Source organism: Chinchilla lanigera, unplaced genomic scaffold (assembly GCF_000276665.1).
Source record: "Chinchilla lanigera isolate Chin_1 unplaced genomic scaffold, ChiLan1.0 scaffold00074, whole genome shotgun sequence".
NCBI lineage: Eukaryota > Metazoa > Chordata > Mammalia > Rodentia > Chinchillidae > Chinchilla > Chinchilla lanigera.
In genome coordinates this window covers 5,524,320-5,547,384 of record NW_004955475.1, presented here as the reverse complement: position 1 = coordinate 5,547,384, position 23,065 = coordinate 5,524,320, and the positions used below count along the sequence as shown (strand labels likewise).

The following is a 23,065-nucleotide window of genomic DNA, read 5'->3' as shown; positions in this document are numbered from 1 at the left end:
TCCTACTTAAATCAACTTTAGTAAAATTTCATTTTTGTGTTTATATATAAATATATATAGTGTGTATCTGTATGTCAGTGTATTAATATATTTTAATGCATATATCTATAAGCATACATATGTAGACAGATATCTTGGAAGTTCTTTAAAATGTTAATGATTATATCTCTGGATGCTGAGGCTTTTTGCACCATTTTATTTTTTGACATTCAGAATGTAATGTTTTATAATCAAAATAAAGCCAATTTTTATTTTAAGAAGATATTGAAAATGTTATATAATGCGTGTAAATTTTTGTCTTTAAAACAGCAATATTGTCAACATTTTCCCATGAAATTACTTTTTTTTTTTTTTTTTTTGGTTTTTCTCCGGTACAGGGAACCGAACTCATGACCTTGCGCTTGCCAGGCAGGCGCTTTGCCGCTGAGCTAAATCCCCAGCCCCGAAATTACTTTTTTGAACAACATCTTTAGTGCTTACATTATATTTCATCATATAAATTTGTTACAAATGATTTGATCTTTCCTTCCCTTTTCTGGACATCTAGGTTCTTTTCAGTCAAGTAATACTTTAAACACATGAAAGATAATGGTCCTTTTACGTACTCAAATGGGGTAATAAAAATAATCACTTTCCAGTTAATATTTAGATACATTTCTTTATTTAGTATTCACTCTTTAATTATCGTAAAGTGAAGGATGGACTAGAATACACAATGTGATTAAATTAAAGCATACATAATCATATTTTGCTTTCACTTTTAATATATATCAAGCCTCTACTTAATGAGATATCATTTATCCAGTTTACAGATAATTTTCTCTAGGAACTCTTCCAGTTCCTGAGTATGGGCATACTTTTTCTTTCTTTCTTTCTTTTTTGTATTTCCATAGAGGGTTGGTCAAGGGCAGGAATAGACTGACATGATATTATGTAAATTTTCCTCTCTTATCTCTGAAGTCCAGTCAATTCTGGGAAAATCCTGAACTGAAGTGGACTAGGGGGATGTTGTTTCAATAATTCAGTTTGGTTTATAAATAGTCTCAAAGGCTGTTGAGAGGCAGACAACTGAATATGACTTCTTTCTTTGAACACATGCACATCTTCAATAAGAGTGCCTTAGGAACTCTGAAAACAAATTAAATTATGATCCATAAGCTATTAGCTAATATAGGAAGCTGACATATACAGAGATTTTTTTCTAAATCTTAATCCAACTGAACAATAGAATTTAAACTGCAATATTGAAGTCAATTTATTTTGTTATTATTTCATTAAACATGTAAAATTTGTAATTTAGAGGAATAAGTAATATATATGTATGTGTTTTACCAACTTGCTGACTTTTAGAGGAGGACATATTAGGAATTGAATCCAGGGCCTTTGCACTGAGCTATGCCCTTAATCTCTTTTGCCAAATTCTGAGAAAGGGTTTCAGTAAGTTTGCCTAGGCTGGATTCAAACTTGCAATCCTCCTGCCTCAGCTTCCCAGAGATCTGTCATGGCAGCAATGCACCCCTATGCCTGACTTGCCTATTTTTTTTTTTTTTTTTTTTAGAAATAAAAGGAAAATACTAACAGATCGACAACGTTTTACAAAATAGCAAAGGATCAGTACAGACATTACAGAGTTACAAACAGAGTGGTAGGGAATTAACAATGCTTATTGTATTACATATTGATATCTTCAATGTAGTTTCTCTATCTTCAACTATATTGATATCTTCAATGTAGTTTCTCATGAAAACACATATAGACATACAAAGCTGACTTGCCTATTTTTAAAGTAACTTTTTTAGTCAAAGTAGATTTATTTTAGAAAATTTAGAAAATAAAAATAACCAAAAAGCAAAAATCCAAAATTTAAAAAAACGTTTATATTATCATCCATTGATAACCATTGTTAGCAGTTTGTAAAATATTCTTTTGTGTATGTGGGTATTTTGTTTTTTCCAGCGTTGGAGATGGAACACAGGGCCTTGAGCATGTTAGGCTGGTGTTCTACCACTGAGCTACATCTCCAGGTTGACATCTTTACTATTCATAAAATGATATATTTTATACCAGTTGAAAGTTTGCTTTTTTCACTGAAAATATATCATAAATGTTTCCATTTTATGAAATATTCTTCCAAAGCTTCATTTTATGGTTGTATAACATTCATTTGCATAGGTTTAGTCAATATCTTAGTATTTAGGTCATTTTCAGTTTTTTCACCAACAGTATTGTGTAGTTTTATAAACTATTAGAACATAATATTTAAAAAATATTAAATATGATTATTTATACAATAGTTAATAGCTAAAGTTTTACACTAATACACTTATTCCCTAAGAAATTTCTCAGTCCAACATAAAACTTTAGGACTTTAAATATATATTGTTAGAAATGTTAAGCAATTTAAATATGCACCAAAAGTGTGTGGTTGCTTGTTCATCAGAACTTTGGGGGGCTGGGGATTTAGCTCAGCAGCACAGCACCTGCGAGGTCGTGAGTTCGATTCCTGGTACTGGAAAAAAAAAAGCTTTTGTTAACTTGTTAAGATTGGAGATTAACATTTTTTTAAAAAATCTCTGCCAATTTGACATGATTATATCTCATTACTCTTTTAATTTACATTTTGGACAGTTTTCTAAACCTTAATTTGCTAATTCTTTTAATTACTTCCTCATATCTTTATCCAATTTTTTTCTAATGAAGATTTTGTGTTTTAATAATTTATAGGAGCTCATTATGTGCTAATAATAGCTCTTTGTTGTCTGAACTGAAAATATTTTCCCCATTTTTATTTAACCTTTTAATTATGTTGTCTTTATTTTTAATTTATGGGGTTATTCACATGGATTTTCTTTTTTGTGGTCAATCCATTGCATTTTTCTTCATAGCTTCTGTTTTGGCATTTTATATATATATATACACATATTCAGTTTAGATATATATATAATCTCCCAGCCTACACGTTTTGATAATAAGTTTTGGCTTTACATTTTCACAAGTCTTTCAGATTTTTAGTTCCTGATATACTGTTGTTGAACTGTTGTTTTACTTAAATTTCACTTTTTCTGTAAATAACTACCTTTTTGTCTTCTTTATTTTTAGAATGGTCTCAGCTTTTGCATTGTGAATGAACAAACGTTTGCCCAAAATGTACTTCCAAAATACTTCAAACATAACAATATGGCCAGCTTCACACGACAGCTCAATATCTGTGAGTTTTACTTATTTCTACAAATATTATTAGAATTTAGTGGGCTATCACAGAAAAAAATTACTCCTTTCATTTTAAACAAATGAATGTTACTTTGAGTTCAGTGAGGGTTCTTATTACTTTAGCTTGCACTGGGTGTGGTGGCACATGCCTGTAACGTTGGCACTTCTAGGACACAGAGCTGGGAGGATTGAAAGTTCAAGCCCTACCTTGGCAATTAAAAGACATGATATATTAATTTTTTAAAAACAATTAAGAAGAGCCTACAATATAACATGATGTGTAGGCCCTCAGTTCAAACTTCAGTACTCAAAATATATCTGCTTAGTTTGGTTTATTGATTGGGATTCCAAATACAAAAATGCCCTTTCTGACAAGATTAGTTTTAATTCTTTTGAGTTACAGAATCTTAGCCCTGAATAGTTGCTAAGAATTTGTCTATTGTAATGCTATTGTGTTAGATGTAAGGAATGGAACCTAATGAGACTAAGTATACTTGATCAAGGTCATAGTGAACAAGTCAAGTCTGGACTCCATTACTTTGATAAAACAGATTTCTCTCTCTAGTCTTTGGAAATCATTTCTCTGTAGATGCATGCAAGTTTCTGGATTCTCTGTTCCATTGTGTTGGTCTGTGTGTTTATTTTTTATTCCAATACTATGCTGTTTTGGTTAATATAGCTTTGTAGTATATTTTGAAGTTTGGAACATGCCTTTACTTTGTTCTTTTTGCTCAAGACGGATTTGGCTATTTTTATATACCTTAATTTTCTTAAGTTCTTATATAGGAAGCATTAGTGACCTCCTCTTTTTCCTTGTGCGCTCCTTTTCACTCTCTTACTGTCCCAGAGTAGCCTTTTAGCTGATAGTCTAACCTTTCCTCCATTCTAATAAATTATGCACATTGCTTGCTCTAATAATTCATGCATGTTACTGTCTTATTTACCTTTTCAAAATACAATTTTGATTGTGTCACTCTTTTTTATAAAAAAAATCTCACTTAGTTCCCACCACAGTACATAAAGGTTAACTGCTCAGTCTGGTATTCACATTCTTCTGCAGTTCAACCTTATTCTGTTTTGTGTGCTTTCTTGCCCTATCTCTTTTCTCATTCATTGTGTGTGTGTGTGTGTGTGTGTGTGTGTGTGTGTGTGTGTATGCACACATATTTTTCCACAGGTAATTAGTAATTGTCTTTTTTGTTGTTGTTTTTTTCCAGTACCAGGAATTGAACTCACAACCTTGCGCTTGCCAGGCAGGTGCTGTGCCGCTGAGCTAAATCCCCAGCCCCAGTAATTCTCTTTACATGCATTATATCAATGTTTGTCATGGTTTATATCTAGGTGTCCCCCCAAAGCAACATGTACTCACAGGTGAGGCTTTTAGGAGGTGATTGTATCATGGGAGTGTGATACACATCAGTGGATTAGTTCACTGTTGAGTTTATAGCTAAATGTAAATTGGAAGATGGAGACAGGTCAGAGGAGATGGGTCATTTGGGGAGAGGCCTGGAAAGGAGTAGCTCCATCCTTCTCTCTTCCCTTGATCCCTTTCTCTGCTTCACCACCATGCACACAAGTAAGCTTCCTCTACCATGATGCCCTGCCATGGAGCCAGACTATTATGTACTGTAACCTCTGCAAACTCTGAGCCAAAATAAACCTTTCACCCTTCCATTTGTACTCACAAAGTGTCAGGCATTGTGTCTCAGTGATAAGAAAGTAACTAAGATGGTTGTTCAAATCAACTACAGTGCAGAACACATTCTTAAAAGATATCCAATTTGTTACAAGCCACTATTGGGTAAAATCGAATGGGTTTTTAACCTGTGGATTTCACAGAAATGTTGAATTACAGTATTATAAACGTGTCTAAGGTACTACTATAGCTTTAATACTTAATTATCACCAACCAGTAATAAATATATTGCAGACCAGCATCAGTCTATAAGTCACATTTTATGTAGCATTGCCATAGACTTTCCTGTATCTTTGTGTTTCTTTGTGCTATTTTCTTTGGGTGAAATGCTCTTCCTCCCCAACTCCATTCTTAGTATCTGTATATTAGAGTTCTGTTTATTTTCAAGTTCAGCTCCTTCAAGAAATGTCACATTCTTATATGTCAAAATTAATGTCATTTTCCCAATATGCCCATAGTACTTCCTTTATAAGACAACCACAGTGCTTATCACAGTGTGATTTTTTATTGATATACAATTTACCCATTTAAAGTGGCTAATTTCATGGCTTTTGGTACATTTATGAAGATATGCTAGCATAACCACAATCTAATTTTAGAATATTTCTGTCTCATCAGAAAGAAACCTCTTGCTGATTAGTAGACATTCCCCATTTTGCCAATCTCAGACAGCTTTACTTTTCTATTGTTATTTGTGAACATACATATAGACACACACACACATATATCTTTTAAAATTTATGAGTTTTTAGAAGAAAGATATTTGGGAAATGGCTCTTGTTTTGGATTCTTTGGATGAAGAATCCAAAAAGAGTGCCGTGTTTTATGATTACTATCACCATGTCCTAATGGTTGAATATTTGTCCATTGTACAGAAAGTTATAGACCTATTGTCTGTTGCACACAAGTTTTAGAAACCTCTGTTATAAATGTCTTTGATGAACAGCAGCATTTTTTCCTCACAATTTTGTTTCCCTGAGAACTTAAAGATATTAAGGAAAATTACATGTGGTGATTATCATCCACATTCAAATGACCAAACCTTGTTTTGAATTTTTATTTTAATTTTTCTGTGTTCAACACAGGGACTTCAGGGGGTTTAAAGTAACACACTGGATTTATCAAATGTTTTGATAGCCACTGTCTTCCCATGTAATTCTGTAGGAGTGTTTTTATTCTTGTGAAATATATGCTTTCCACAAAGATAAGTCTAAGTTTTCTGATTCTTTGATTGTTTGAAACAGGGTCTCACTACGTAGTTCATGTTGACCTTGAACTTACTATGTAGCCCAGACGGGCCTCTAACTTGCAGCAACCTTCCTGCCTCAGCCTCCCAAGTGCTGGGATTACAAGTGTGGCCAACACAGCTGGCCTTATTTTCCTATTTTGTGAGTTTTGTTCTAAAGATATTTGATATATCGCCGTCCACTCTGGACGTAGTTCATTATTCCTTCCTATATGATTCCAACATATTGTTTTATAGTAGTAGTGAATGTATTTGCCTTCTCTGCTGTACTGTTAGCCTCTTGCAAGCAGGAATGTCATCTTACTGACTTTTATAGACTCCACAAAGCTTAGCCAATAATTATCCAACAGGAAACTAAGTGTTCAATAAATGTTTGTTAAATGGATGAATGATAAGGAAATTCAGAGTTGTAGAGTAGATAGCATGGGGTACATCAGCTTGCTTGTGAATATATTCCAAATACAAAGGAATTATACCTTGTTTTTTTATAAAACATGGGTTTTCATTCTGGGGATATAGCTCAGTGGCATAAGCACTTGCCTGGTAAGCCTGAGGTCATGAGTTTGATTCCCAGTACCAAAAAAACAAAACAAAATTTTTTAAAAAAAAGAGTCTTCAATAGGAAAAATTTTAAGAAATAAAAATTAATTTTTACTCTATCTGCTCTCACAGAAGTTGTGGGAATAGGAAAAGAAAGTTAAACATCTCATTGCTTGAGGGAGCGATAATGCTTCATAAAGTAATTCCTGGAGGGAATATTTCACCTTTAGTCTGCTAATTTTTTTTTTAGGATTTTTGCATCTGTGCTCATTCAGGAGGTTGGTCTATAGTTTTCTTTTTTAATTGGGTCTTTATCTGGTTTGGAGATCAGGGTGACACTGACTTCTATAGATGAACTTGGGAGCACTCCATCCCTTTCAATTATTTTGAAGAGCTTGGGGAATATTTATGATATAATATAGAATATTGCCAATGAAAAGACCTGAAGACTCCATTTCCTGGGCTTAAAGAGAAATAATGCTGGCCCAGTGTGTGTTTTCATTGATATAATATACTTAGAGTTTGTAGAATTCAACAATGAATCTGTCAGTTCCTGGGCTCTTTTTAACTGGCAGGTTCTTATTACAGTGTCAATTTCATTGTTTGTTATTGGGTCATTAAGCATATTTGTTTTCTTGGGTTAATTTTAATAGGTTCAATGTGTCTAGGAATCTGTCCCATGCTTCAAAATTTGTTGATTTGTTGTAATATAATGTTTTGAAGTATTTACTACCTTCCAGATTTCAACAGTATCTGTTGTGATTTGACCTTTTTAATTTCTAGTTGCATTGATGTGAGTCTTTTCTTTCTTTCCCTTGGAGTGTCTGGATAAGGACTTATCTATTTTATTTATTCTTTCAATAAACTAATTAAATTTTATTTATTTGAATGATTTATTTCACTGTCCTTTTGCCTCAATTTCATTGATTTCTGCTCTCACCTTCATAATTTCCCTCCTTAATTTCAGTTTGAGGTTAGTTTGTGTTTGTTTCTCAAGTATCTTAAGATTTCTCATGGGGTTATTTGCTTTTTTCTTTTTCTTTTCTTTTTTTTCCATTAGCAGATTCATTCATTTACTTTATAAACCCTTATGAAGTTAATTATCATATCACAGATGAACAGCGGGACTAACAGGTTATTTATTTGGGCTTGCTCTCTTTTCCTAATGTGAACATTAATTGTGAGAAATATTCCTCTCAGAACTGCTTTCATGGTGTCCCAGAGGTTTCACTGAGTTGTATAGTTGTCAATTAATGTCCAGAAATTTTTTGAGTTTTTATTTCATTTCTTCTGTGATCCATATTTGTTTAGGAGTATGTTGTTATTATTCTAGGACCTTTTGCCTTTTCTGAAATTTCTTCTTTCATTGATTTTTATTTTCATTGCATATTGGTTTGATAGTGTTCATGGGGTATTTTAAATTATTTATATTTACTTAAACTGGTTTTGTGGACAAGTATGTGATCTATTTTGGGAAAAAGTACCATGTGCTGCTGAAAAGAATGTGGAATACTCTGTATATATCTGTTAAGTCTATGTTCATATGTGTTGTTCAGCTCTGATATTTATTAGTTTTTGTGTATATAGTTAATCTATTTCTTTGGGAAAGTGGCATGTTCAAATCCCCTACTATGATTGTGTTAATGTTTACTTCTTCTTTTAATTTCATAAGTTTTTGTTTTATGAAGTTAGGTGCTCCAGTATTCTGTTGACATATGTTTATCAATGTTGTCTCTTCTTGTTAGATTTTTCCCTTAACTAGTATGTAGTGACCTTTTTTGTCTCTTCTAATCAGTTTTAGCTTGAAATTTACCATGTCTGATATTGTAATTGCCATCCCTGCTTGTTTTGGGGGTCTTGGTGTATGAAATGTTGTTGTCTAAACTTTAATTTTTAATCTATATGTATATTTTTGGATTAGATGAGTTTCTTGAATACAAGCGATCATTGGATTCTATTTTTGATCCAGTTTGCCAATCTGTGTCTCCTAATAGGAGAGTTGAGGCCATTAACATTGAGTGATATTAATGAAACGTGTTGGTTATTCACTATTATTGCCTCCTTTATCTATGGGTGAAGTCTCTGGTTCTCTTTTCCTGATGGTTTTGTTACTGTTTATCCATTGACATCACTAATTTTCTCCATGTTTTTAGCTGTGTCTGTTTGGCTATTTCTGTTGAAAATATTCTTAGGTATTTTCTCAAGAACTGGTTTAGTACTCATATATCTTTTGAGCTGGTGTTTTTCATGGAAATATCTTATTTCTCCATCTATCTTGAAAGTTAATTTTGCTGAATAAATTATTCTGGATTGGAAGGTATTTGCTCTTAGAGTTTGCAATACTTCACTCCAAGCTTTTCTTCCTTTACAGTTTGTGGTGACAAGTCTGCTGTGATTCTAATTGGTTTACCTTTATACATGATTTTTTGTTTTCCACTGTCTGCTTTTAAAATTCTGTGTGTTTTTTGGTTTTTGCTAGATATCTGATCACTTAATCAGGATATCCCTTGCTAAGCTTCTTTCTTTGTCATAAAGAAGTTCTATAAGTGCTACCTGCATTTTAAACTCGTTTCTTACACTTGAGTAATTTTTCTTCTATGATTTGCATAAACATGATAGGAAATCTATCTGTTGCCTTCTAGTTTTTCTTTACAATTAGCCTTAGATTGATTTTCCTATTGTCGTCTAACAGTTTCTGGGTAATCCTCTCTTGTTCTCTTATCTTCTTTTTGACTTCTTTGAGCTCTTCAGCATAATTCACTGTTTTGTCTTCAATACTAGACATTCTGTCTTCATAATGGTCATTCCTGCAAGTTATGAGTTCTATACAGTTTTTACTTCAGTCGTTTCTATCTGACATCTTTTCAATGACTCCACATCCTTGTTGAATCTGTCATTCATATTTTGAACTGTTTAGGTTGGCTCATCCTGTTTTTCACCTCTTTCCCCTAAATTCACCACAGACATATTGAGTGTAATTACTATGAATATTTTGTTTAATTCCTCTTTGAATTTTAATTCCTCTTTGAATTACTATGAATATTTTGTTTAATTCCTCTTTGAATTTGTTTAATTCCTCTTGTTTAATTTTCTTCATTCCTTCTATAAACTTTTCATAGATTTCTGCTACCTGGTCTTCATTTTCTTCTCCCTTTGCAGCCCCTTGCTCTCCCTTACAGGAGTTAGAAGAATTTGAAGCTGTTCTGTTTCCTTGCTTCCCCCATGCTCCTGTATGTATCTGTGATATATTTGTAACTTAATAAAACAAAAGCTTATGAAATTAAAAGATCAAGTAAACATTAACACAATCATAATAGGGGATTTTAACGTGGCACTTTCCCAGAGATAGATCAACTCTACAAAATGCCTAATAAGTAGCATAGCTGAACAGCACACTTGAACATAGACTCATCGGATATATACAGAGTAGTCCACCCCTCTACAATATACATTCTGTTCGGCAGCACATGGTACTTTTTTCCAAAAGAGATCACATACTAGTCCAGAAAACCAGCTTAAGTAAACATAAAAGAATACATATATATCTTCCTCTTTTGGCGGGTTCTAAGGGTGAAGGACTAGAGAAGTGAGATTTTGTGGCTTATATGGAGATTTGTAGTAAGGTATTGGTTCCCTATGAATAATTTTCATCTTTGCTTGTCAAATGCTAGTCTTTACTCCTTCTGTTATTTACTTCAAATAATTTGCACTCTATCCCTATGCTTTGCCAAAAGAATTATTTCTGGTTATAATGGCTTCCACAGATTCAGTGTTACAAAACTTCTATATGATGGACCTTGCAGTTACACTTCTCCCCTTTTCCTATCTTCTACACACACTATGACAGTTCATTATTTGTGGTTGTTCTGCAGTGAAGTAAGTGAAGTGGGGTGAGGGGAATGGGAGGTGGTTAGATAAAGAGTGTTAGGCACTAACTGGGAAGCTTCATGGTGGAAATAGTGGTAGATGAATATTTGGGTTGTTTATTTTGATTTTTCCAGTGCTAGGGATATAACCAACATCTTCATGCATGTTAGGCAAAAGATTGATGTGGAATCAGATTCTACTGGAGTACTGTTAAGTGAGTTGAAGGATTAGTATTGATAGATTAGTGTTTTCAAATGATACTCATGGGGACAAGGATGAGATATAGGAGAAAAGAGATTCACAGTACTTTGTACTTGAAGAAAGCTACCTGGTTGTCAGAACCTCCTGATAGGGAGGACAATAAGCTAGGTAAGACATGGCAAAGCCAAAGGCTTAGGATGGAGAAGATCGAGGGTTAATACTAGAGACAATAGGAGTGACTCTGGGGTAGCTAAGTATGGGGAATTTAAAAACCTTGGAGGAGGAGTTTATGAAAAAGAATAAAGAAACGTGCTAATACTGTTTTGGGGATTTGAGATGAAGAAATTAGATAGGTATCTCAGGCAAGAGAGAGAACCTAGAGCCAATGAAAGAACAAATACACAAAAGCACAACCTTATATACACAGGACAACATAAAAGAATATAACCTAACTGCACATTCCTAAATAAACCAAGAACACATACAAAAACTTAAGCCTATAATATGTCCAATGGGTACCCAGTTTAAACATTCCATTGAGACCTTGCATATGTGATTCCCAAGTAGCTTCTTTGCCAGAGAGTCTCAGTGCTCATATTAAAGTGTCTCCTTTCATCTTCCACTGCAATACTAAAGCTAACTCAAACTCAGGACTTTTTTTTACCAATTTACAGACATTCTTTTTCTTTTTGATACCAGGAATCAAACTCAGGACCTTGTGCTTGCCAGGCAGGCGCTTGTGCCACTGAGCTACATCCCCAGCCCCTAGACATTCTTGCAGAGTCTAGTCCAGTCTGAACTGTTCAGTTAGAAATTCTTGGTGTCCCTTTCTCCTGATGTGATGGTGGAATTACCAGATAGCTTCACTTGTGTGAAATTGTCTACTGAGTTAGGATGATTCCTGCTACAGTATTAGCAGGGTAATCCATTACAGTGGTGTCTAATAGGGTTAGTTGAGAACTAACATACTGTAAGACCTTGTTTTGGGTCTCCATTTAGCCTACAGAAAAACTCCATGGCTATAGGGACTGCATCATAGCAACCCAAGTATTGACCCATAATTAGTTAATATGCAGTAAGTGCAATGGCTGTGTCTCCTCTAATGGTGAAAAACAGCATTCAAATGTGATTTTATAGAGTCAGTTATCTAAAGCCCAGGTGTTTGGGATCTGGGTAATGCCTGGGGTGTGGGGTGAGAAAAAAAAAGTTACATTTAGGTACTCTGCTGTGCAGTATGGGAATGAGGAAATAGGAGGTGGGCAAAGAATGCTAATGATGGTAAAGGTATGTTATATATTAAGATGAGGATAATGCAGGAAACTGGGTACAGGAATAGTAGTGAGAAATAGCAAATGGGAAAAGATTCTGTGAATGATATAAATATTAGAGAGAAAAAGTTCAAGGGAGACAAAAGAGGGAGAAGAAAAGAAATTTTGAGAAGAAATAAGCAGCAAAAAGAAGTCAGGTGAAAAGTTATAGATAAAAATTGGAGGAATATAAAGACAAGAGAGGATTCCCTAACCCTCTGTAAACAACATTGGATGAGAAAGGCAAGAGGAAGAGAAACACACATACTCAAACAGAGATGCTCATAAATAAATAAAAAGAGAAATGATGGAATAAAATTGGGAAGTGAGCAGGAGGAGGAAAACAATGAAAGAAGAAGTAAAAAATGTTAAAACAGTAGAATAGCATAAAAATAATAAAACAAAGTTTTCTATTGTTTCGCATGCATGGCTCTTTTCCTCAACCTAGAATTAAGGAGGGGAGTTCTTTTTTTTTTTTTTTTGGTTTTTCTCTGGTACCGGGAACCGAACTCATGACCTCGCGCTTGCCAGGCAGGCGCTTTGCCACTGAGCTAAATCCCCAGCCCCTAGGAGGGGAGTTCAAGCCAGGAGGTATCACTGTTTACACTGGAAGTTTATGGTGGCGGTCTGCTCACTGAATGAGGTTTAGTGCAGACCTCTGCATCCACTGTGAACTGGTGCCAATATGAACTTCCTCTACTACGTAACTCGGACTGAACCTGGCCTCTGCACATAGGAGTCAAGACTGTGCTCATGAGTCCCAGCTCCTCAGTGGGACTTCCTGCAACCTACTTTCCAACTGCTGAGTCTCCCATGGCTGTCCTTCATCCATCCACTCTAGAGACTTGAGAGCATGGAGCATGACCTGGAGACAAAGGAGCGGCGGCTCTTCCAGAGCCCAGGCTCCAGGACTGAGACTTCCCTACAGTGGTTTCCCCACTTGCTCTCCCCGCAGGGTTATGGTGGTGGGTGCTGTACCAAGGTCAGTCATCCACTGTTGACTTGGAAGGCTACTTTGGGAGCAATATTCCTTGTTTTCCTTGCCAGTTCTAACTGTTGCTGATTCTCTCAACCCCACCGCAGTTGTCTGGTTCCATGAGTGAAAATTTGTGGTTTCATTTTGTCTCCCATTTGACAGCTAGACAGCTGCTCTCTGGTGGCCTGGTTTCCCAAGCATCCCCTCTCTTCTGTATTTGTTCTGTATCAATTAACTCTTTCTTTTTTTTTTTTTTTTTTTTTTTGGTGAATTTCCTCCTGGTTCTGGGTAAGCTTCTCTCACTTTGATAACACTCTAAACTGTTTTCCAGGCTCTAGACACTTTCTCCTGGAGAAGGTGAGTTACTGGCACTCACTGCTTTGCCATTCCCCACTCCCCTCATTAGTATTTTAGGGGGAATTGCATTGAGGCTGTACATTAAAAAAGTATTAATTCTTCTGATCTATGAACATAAGATATACTTACACTTATTTGTGCCCTCCTCAATTTCACTCATGTTTTATAACTTTTATTATAGAGATCACTAACTTTCTTAAACTTATTAGGTATTTTTGTATCTGTTCCAAACAGAATTGATTTCTTGATTAGTCTTTCATATATTTCACTTTTAATGTGTAAAAATGTTATTGATTTTTGTATATTGATTTTGTATTCTGCAACCTTACTGAATTGATTTATTAATTCCAACAATTTTTGAGTGGAGGCCTTACGTATAGAAGATCATATTATCTGCAAGCAATTACTGCATCCTTTCCAGTTTGGATGCCATTTATTTTTTTCTCTTGCCTTATTGCTTTGGCTAGGATTTCCAGTACTTTGTTGATTGTAAGTGGTGAAAATTGGCATATATGTTTGTCTTATTCCTGATTTAGTGGAAAACATTTCAACTTCTGTCATTCAATATGCTGCTGTTGATGGGTTTGTCGTAGATGGCCTTTAGGGTGGGTAGCATTCACACAATCCTAACATCACATCATGAATCAACCCCAGCATCATGTCCTTGATCCCCACAGCACAAACCCTAGATCTTAAAAGCTCAACCTATGACAGCATGAGGCTTTGGGGGTGCATCTACATACAAACCATAACAGCCAGTCTAGGTTACGTAGCAAGTTCAAAGCCAGTCTGGACTACATAACAAGACCTTATCTCAAAAAATAAAGATTAGACCATGATAGGAATTTTCTGGATGTCTTTGGAAACCACTGTCTTCTTGAAGGGAGGCAGAAAAGCAAAGGTTCTTTTTCTAACACATGTGAAAACAATGTTTCAGCAACAGCATTTTTACGTATACATACTCCATCACTGAATGGTACCCTTTTCCCTTTTCTTGTTAGTTTCTGTGAGCTGATTGTTTGTGTTCATAAATCTGTATTCTCACATGAACTCAAAGAAATAAGATGGGTAATTCATATTTAGTTTTAACAAATAATTCAAAAAACTTCATTATACTGCTGCCGTTTATCATCCTTGCACAACTTCTTACTAATCATTACACCAGGTGATGTTTGGAAATTGGTCTCTGTCTTGTCTGTCTGTCTGTCTGTGTGTCTCTCTAATTGTGCATGGTGTTAGGAATTGAACAATTGAACCCAGGGCCTCATGCATGAAAAGCAAGTGTGGTGTGATGCAGCAGTATCCCCAGCTCAATCCTGCTGTTTTGTGCTTTGCCTTAAACCCTTTAAAATTATTATTAGTACATGTTTTCAGTGCATAATGATTACATTCATTGTGGAAAGTTGGCCCATGTATGTCACACATCTTAATTCTTTTTTCATCCCTTTCTTCTCTCCTCCACTCCCTGTCACCTCCCTCCATCTCTTGGTTCCCTGAACTTTTGAAAAACAACTATTTCCCTATTTCCTATGATTTATCTTTTACTTTGCTCATTAATTTATTTATATTTCTGGTTTCTAACATAAGAGAACCATACAATGTTTAATCCTGTCCTTAGATTCATTAAACTTAACATTATAGCTCAAGGTATATCCAGGATTGCGATGCCTGTGCTTTGCTTTGTTGCCCAAGATTGCTTTTTACTATTCTAGGTCTCTTTAAGTTCCATATTTTTTTTAGTTTTTTTTTTCAGTTGTGTGAGAAATGCTGTTTGTATTTTGATTGAGATTGCGTCAAAGCTGTATATCATCAGTTTTGGATGGATGGCCATTTTGAAATATTGGTAACTCATGCAGAAATGGGATGTTTTTCCATTTCCTGATGTCTGCTTCAATTTCCTTTTTCAGAGTACTGCAGTTTTGGTTTTAGAGGTTTTTTACTTCTTTCACTAGGTTAATTCTAAGTATTTATTTTTATATATTACTATGAATGGTACTGCTTTCCTAATTTCTTCATTGGTGATTTAATTATTGGTATACAGGTATAATATGGATTTTTTGTATGTGTTGGTTTTGTGTTCTGTTGCATTGCTGAATTTGCTTATTAATTCTAGGAGTCTTTTGGTGATACTCTTTGGTTCTTCTGTGTAATGGATCATGTCATCTGCAAATAATGATAATTTTACTTCCTTTTTATCCTACATGTACTTCTTTTATTTCTTCCTTTTTCCTTATTGCTCTGGCTGTTTTGAGTACTATATTGAATGGGTGTGATGATAGTAGATATCCTCCTCTTGTTCCTGATTTGAAAGGGAAAGCTTTCAGCTTTACCCCATTTAATATAATGTTTGTCAAAAAATACTTTTATCAGATTGAGATAAGAACATTCTATACTTATTTTCTTCAGGCTTTTTAATCATGAGTGGGCATTGGATTTTGTCAAAAGCTTTTTCTTCATCTATTGAGATGATCATGTAATTTTTGTCCTTGTGTCTATTCATGTGGTACATTATATTTATTGATTTGCATATATTGAGCTATTCTTGTATCCCTGGGATGAAGCTACCTTGGTCATGATGCAGGATCTTTTTGATGATTTTGCTGCACTATATTTGCCAATATCTTGTTGAAGTTTTTTGTCTATGTCCATTAAGGAGATTGGCCTTTTTTAAATTGAGTACTTCACTGGTTTTGGATGGTGAAACCATCAAGTCCTGTGCTTTTGCTAATTTGAAGTGTTCAGTTTCATTGCCTCTTATTTGATTATTTAGTTTTTGTATAATGTTTTGGCTCAGTTTTACTATTTCCTATTTATCTAATCTATCCATTTCTTTTGCATTCCCCAATTTATGGGAGTACAGATTTCCAAAGTAGTTACTAATAATCTTCTGTGATTTTGCCTTTTTCATTTTTCATTGCATTGATTTGGGTTTTTCCTTTTTTGGGAAGTTTGGCTATGGATTTTTTTTTTCAGTTTTGTTTGTTCTCTTGAAGAACCAGATCTCTGATTCCTTGCTTCTTTGTATTGTTTATTTTAGTCTCAATTTCATTAATTTCTGTTCTGTTTTTGTAATTTTCATTCTTGTGCAAGCTTTCAATTTAGTTTGTTTTCGTTTTTCTAGGACATTGAGGTTCATCATTAGGTTCTTTATTTGGCTTCATTTGGTTATTTCTGATATGGGCATTCCCAACAATAAACATTCCTCTCAGAATTGCTTTCATTGTGTCCCACAAGTTCTGGTATGTTGTACTGGCAATATTGTTTGACTCCATGCACGAACTCTCTAATTTTTTCTGTAATTTCTTCTGTGAGCAATTGATTATTCAAGAATATATTGTTTAATTTCCATGCATTTATATAAAGTCTGCGGTTTCTTTTGTCACTGATTTTTTGTTTCATTGCATGTGATAATTTCAGTTCTTTTGTATTTACTTAAATATGTTTTATGGGTTGTTATGTGGTCTATTTTGGGGAATTTTCCGTGTACTGCTGAGAAGAATTTGTATTCTGTTCTGTTGAGTGAAACACTCTCTATATAGCTATTACGACCATTTGTTCCAATGTGTGGTTCAACTCTGATACTTCTTTGTTGATTGTTTTCTTTAGTTTGTCTGCCTATTTGTAACAGTGAGATATGAGGTCTTCCACACTGTGTTGATGTTTATCTGATCTTTAAGATGAAGTACTATTTGTTTTATGATGTTGGGTACACTGGTGTTCATTGTATATATGCTAATAACTGTTACCTCTTCCTGTTGAATTGTTCCCCTAATAATGACCTTCTTTGCTACTTCAGATCAGTTTTTGCTTGAAGTTCACTTTGTCTGAAAATGTTATAGGTACCTTGCTTGGTTTATGGTACCCATTGCAAGAATACATTATTTTTCATCCTTTGATTTTTAGTCTATGAATTTGTTTTTGGATTAAATATGTTTCTTCTATACAGCATATTGTTGAGTTTTGGTTTTTGATCTATTCTGCCTATCTGTATCTTTATATTGAGGAATTGAGAGTATTCACTTTGAGAATTATTACTGAAAGATATTGACTCATTCCTGTCACTCCATTATTTTCCTATTGCTGATTCTTTTGTCCCCTTCTCCTTGCTTGACTGTCCACTCTGCCTCTTGTATTCATTCTATTAGACTTTTTCACGTTGTTGTTTCCATTGTCTCTTTGAAAGACACTTTTTTAATGATAGCAAAGTTTTAATAAAGGTAGGGAAGACAACAGACTGTGCAGAGTTTGGGTCAAACAAAATTAGGGAAAGAAGTACACCCTACAGTGTGAGGGTGGGATATCATGAATAGGCATGAAAGCTTCTTTCTAAGATATTTTTGAGAATATTTTTGAATTCTGGTTTTATGGTTATGTGTGCTCTTTGTCATGGAAAGATCTTCATCAATACTGAAAGACAATTTTCCAGGATATAACAGTCTGGGTCAAACGTTGTTTTTCTTTAGGACTTAGAGCACTTCATTGCAAGCTCTTCTGGGCTTTAAGGTGTGTTTTGAGAAGTCTGATGTAATCCGATAGGGTTTATCTATGTAGGTGAATTTTTGCTTTTCTCTAACAGCTTTTAAGATTGTGGTGGACTTCTGAAATTTTGCCTATGATGTGTCATGGAGAAATATTTTCTGCTTGAGCTATTTGAGGTTCTATTATATGCCTCACTTAACTGCATATTACATCCTTTTCCCACACCTGGAAAATTTTTCTGTTATTATTTCTGTAAAAAGGATTTTTATGCCAGTTGTGCTACCTTTTGATTTTTTACTAATTTCAATTAATCTTAGATTGGTTTTCTTTGTGTCATCTATTAACTGTTTAATCTATTTTTCATGTTCACATGTTGTTTTTAAAATGTCTTATGGTCAACGATATAGCTGAGTGGCACAGTGCCTGCCTGGCAAGCACAAGGTACTGAGTTTGATTCCTGGTACCCCTCCCCCGAAAAAGACTTTTTCAACCAAAGAATGGATAAAAAAAAATGTGGTATTTTTATACAATGGAGTATCACTCAGTTATAAAGAAGGATAAACTTGAGACTTTTATAGATAAATGGATGCAACTTGAGAACACACATATAAGTGAAATAAATCAGTCTCGCATGTGTAAACATCATATTATCTCCCTGGTGTACGAATTTGAAAGAGTAAATAAGAGCCAAAATGTACAATAGACATTGGGAAATGGGAAGAAACTGTTCAAAAGAAAAGAGAAACTGGAATGGGGGAAAGGAGAAAAGAAGTAAGAAAAAAGGAAAAGGTAAATATAAATATATACATACATATTCATATTGTATTTACATATATGTATATATACAAGATAGTTACAATGGCTATACTACTAACTTCTATTAGTTCATTGAAAAGAAAGGTTTGTGTTTGTACCATTTGATCAATTTTTCATGCCTATATCCTGTAATCAGAGCAAGTGCTTTGAAGATAACAATAAGCAATGTACTAACCATTGTTACTCTCCTATCTTGGTTTGAATTTTTTTTTTTTTTTTTTTTTTTTTTTGGTTTTTCTCCAGTACCGGGAACCGAACTCACGACCTTGTGCTTGCCAGGCAGGCGCTTTTGCCGCTGAGCTAAATCCCCAGCCCTGGTTTGAAATTTTGTATTATTGTTTTTAGTGTTTTTTCTCTTTAAGATAAAAAATTAAAAAGATGTCTCTGATTATATGATCACTTATATCAGCCCTGTGTTCTAGTTCTGACACTCTATCCTCACACATTAGTCACTTCTGTTGCCCATACTTTCAATAGAATTTTTATTCTGGATTTCTGTTTGTTATATTTACATGGACCTTAATCCTTTACTAAGCTGTTAATTCATGTTTTGTATAATTTTATTTAGCTCAGCTAGTTTTTCATTAGTGTTCTGTAAACTCAACAAACATTTCCTTTATCTAGTCCATTATCTGCTTGGTTCTGTCCTTTTTTTAGCTAACTGAGCAACTTACTGATCCGGTGGGGATTTTTGTAACCTCTTTTTATCATTTTGTATAATTCACTTATGTGATTTTTTATTTATTCCCCATCAGTGCATCATGGATCAGTTTTGGGGGAGTTGGGAGTTTTTTGACTATTTCTGTTGCCTTGTCTTTTTCTGTATTTTGCTGCTGGTCTCTACCCCACCATTTTTATTCTCCAATTCTGGTCTTTAGAATATTGTAAATTACTGGTTCCTGCTCTACCTCTTGAATCAGTTATGTAGTTGTAACTTTTTATTATATTATAAATACATAAAAGCTGGGTGCAGTGTAATCCCAGCTACTCAGCAGACTGAAGCAAGCCAATTGCAAGTTTCAGGCCCGTTTGGGCAAATTAGCAAGACCTTATCTCAAACACACACACACACACAAAAGCTGTGGATGAGGGATTGTAGTTTAGTGGTAGGGTGCTTACCTAGCATGCTCAAAAGCCTTAAATTTGATCCTATTACTAAAAAAAAAAAAAAAAGAAAACACAAAAGCAGAAACACATAATACACAATCCCTCCATTTCCTTTCTGAAAAAATTAACACGTGATCTTTTTAGATTTTGTTTTATTTTTGGTTAGTATACATTAATTGTACATATTAATGGAGTTCAATGTGACATATAAGTATTTTTTAAGACATGGTCTTGCCGTACTGCCCAGACTGGCCTTACACTCCTAGTCTCACGCAGTCCTCCTGCCTCAGCTTCTGGAGTAACTGGGACTATAGGCATGCACTACTATAACCCAGTGGCATACGTTAACACATGTATACAGCTTACACTGCTCAAATCAGGGCAATTAGCATTTTCCTGTCCTTACCATTGCTTTATATTTGGAGTCTTTGATCGCTGCCTTTCTATATATCTTCACAAAACGTACTAGGTTATTTGGAGCTATAGCTATTCCACTGAGCTGTGCAACACTGGAGCTTATTTCTTCTATTTAATGGTGTCTTGGTGCCCACCATTTAACTTCCTTTTGTCCAGTCTTTCCTCTCCAACACACACTTTCTAATCTCTAATAATAACTCTTCTACATTCAGATACACCTTTTTCAGCTTACATATATGAGAGAGAACATAAGGTATTTCTTTCTGTGTCTGCCTTGTTTCGTTTAATTTAATGCCCTCCAGTTCCATCCATTTTGTTATCAACAACAGAATTTCATTCTTTGTGGCTGAATATTAAATTTTGTATATATGCCATATTTTCTTTATTCATTCATCTCTTGAAAGGCACCTAATTTGATATCTTAATTATTTTGGATAGTGTCACTATAAACATGAAAGTGTAGGAATCTCCTTGGCATGGTGATTTCATTTCTTTGACTGTATACCCACAAACAGGATTTCTGGATCATATGGTAGTTCTATTTTTAGTTTTTAAGGAACTTCCATACTGGCTGTAACTCATCAACATGTTTAAAAGTTCCCTTTTCTCCACATTCCCACCAGCACCTTATTTTTGTATTTTTTTATGAAAAAACAAAGACAGCCAACAATAGTTATCATACTGTGTATCATTATCTTTAAAGTAGTTACTCAGTATGAGACAAAAACCAGTATTATTCTTACAAAAAAGAAACAAACAGTAGCACAAACTTTCTTTTCAACAAACAGATAAACTATTAGGTAAATGTTAATCACAATTAGTACTGGAAAAGGTGGATATAATATTACGTTTTTGCTTTACATTTCCCTGATAAACAGTGGTGCATGCTATTCTTTTCATACATTTGTTGGCCATTTGCAGTTCTCCTTTAAGAAACATTTATTCAAATCTTTATCCCATTTTTAACTGTGTTGTTTTATTGTTGCTGCTCTTGATTATTTTAGGAGCAGACGATCTAGTTTGTCATCTAAGACTTTTGCTTCTCCTTTTAATACCGACTTCCTTTTCAGTCTTTTTAAAAGGTGAGCAGAACACTAAAAGATGAAACGAAAATCAGTTATTTTTGCTCTCACTCAGTAATCTTTGAGATATTGCCACATAATAGTGGGTGCTACAGAAATTTGAAGCTATTGTTTAAAATTAAACTGGCTGATTATACATAGATTTTAATTATCCATACTTTCTCACTAGCACCCTCGGATCATTTGTAAGTTTTGTATAAACAAAATAAAATGGGTTGGGGCTGGGGATTTAGCTCAGCGGCAAAGCGCCTGCCTGGCAAGCGCAAGGTCGTGAGTTCGGTTCCCGGTACCGGAGAAAAACCAAAAAAAATTAAAAAATAAAAAAAATAAAAAAAAAAATAAAATGGGTTATTGAGATATCAGTTCCAAAGTTTGAAATTAGCCTATTATAATCCAGCAATTATGATGTGGTAGCCAGATATTTTGCAGCATTGTTAATACATGCTGATAATTTTCAGCTCTCTTGCCAAGAATTTATTCAATGGCCATTGTTTGTCAATTGTTATGTATGTATGTATGTATGCATGTATTTATTCATTTCTGTATTGCTAGATGGTTTCCGAAAGGTAATTCGATTGGAGAATGGAAAGAGTGGCCAGAAGATACCAACTACAGAATTTCAACATCCATTCTTCAGAAGAGGAGAATCCAATGTTCTAGAACACATCAAGCGCAAAGTAGGAGGACTATTGTCTCACACTTTTCTGTAAAAAGTTGAGCTGCAAGCTGATCTTTCCTTGCTTTAAATATTTTACTTTTTTTTTAAGTCTTAAGGTTCAAACTTGTTGCTCAAATTTGGCTGGTGGAAATGCATTTGCTGGGTACTTTTTCTGGTTCCCTAGAAAGATGACCTCTTGATATTGATTTGTTCAAAGTTTTATCACTTTTCATGAGTTATGTTTTATTGCTTTGTGTATTTCTACCATGCATACTCAAATGTAACATTTTAGGTACTAGGCAGAGGAGATCAGGAAAAGTTAGGAAGTTTATTTTTATATTTGTCTTAATAAGCAAAATAGGAGCTGAGCCTGTCTGTTCACACCCAAAGTACTTATAGATTGAGACAGAATATAAATAGTAACCCAGCTTTTCACTCATGAGATGTCTATGAGTGTTGATATTTTTATGAACCTCATGTCCAAACGGGTGCTGCATACCAAAAGTTTAGGAACAAAAGCATGCTCTAAAATGTTGTTCAGACTAGTGATTCTTTGTTTTTTTTTGTTTTTTTTTTTTTTTTTTGGTTTTTCTCTGGTACCGGGAACCGAACTCACCACCTTGCGCTTGCCAGGCAGGCACTTTGCCGCTGAGCTAAATCCCCAGCCCCCAGACTAGTGATTCTTAACGTATGATTTCCAACTCCACAGAGCTCTTGAGACATTTTTGGGAGAATATGAAGTAAAAGGAATTTTTCTAACAGTGTAAAGAAAGTAATAAATATTTGAAATTTTATCAAATTTTAATTCTAATATGGTATGCTTTTATATTTATAATCCATACCAGCAAAATGTTTTGGGGATTTCAAAAAATTTCAAATAAGTAAAGGGATTCTAATACTAGAGAACCACTGGAATATGGCAAACTTGATTCACAGAATATTTTTTTCATAATTCTAAAGCAATATAATCTTCATTTTACTTATAACAACCTTATGATGCCCTCCTACATAGATGAGGTAGAAGAATGAAATACAAAGCTAGAGGCAGCGAGTTCTCCGGGAGCTGCAGCGCTCCTGGGTCCGAGTGTGGGCCGGACTCATACCAC

At 34.4% G+C, this 23,065-nt stretch overlaps 1 protein-coding gene across 1 annotated transcript in view; it reads left to right on the top strand.

Moving 5' to 3' along the window:
• The window catches only part of LOC102025115 (heat shock factor protein 3-like), a 57,025-nt gene that overhangs the window by 7,915 nt on the left and 26,045 nt on the right, over positions 1-23,065 (top strand). The window contains exons 2-3 of the mRNA XM_013502808.1: positions 3,100-3,208; positions 21,854-21,978. Coding sequence (XP_013358262.1) covers positions 3,178-3,208; positions 21,854-21,978 — 156 coding nt within the window. The 5' untranslated portion in view covers positions 3,100-3,177. The remainder of the gene's footprint in view (positions 1-3,099; positions 3,209-21,853; positions 21,979-23,065) is intronic.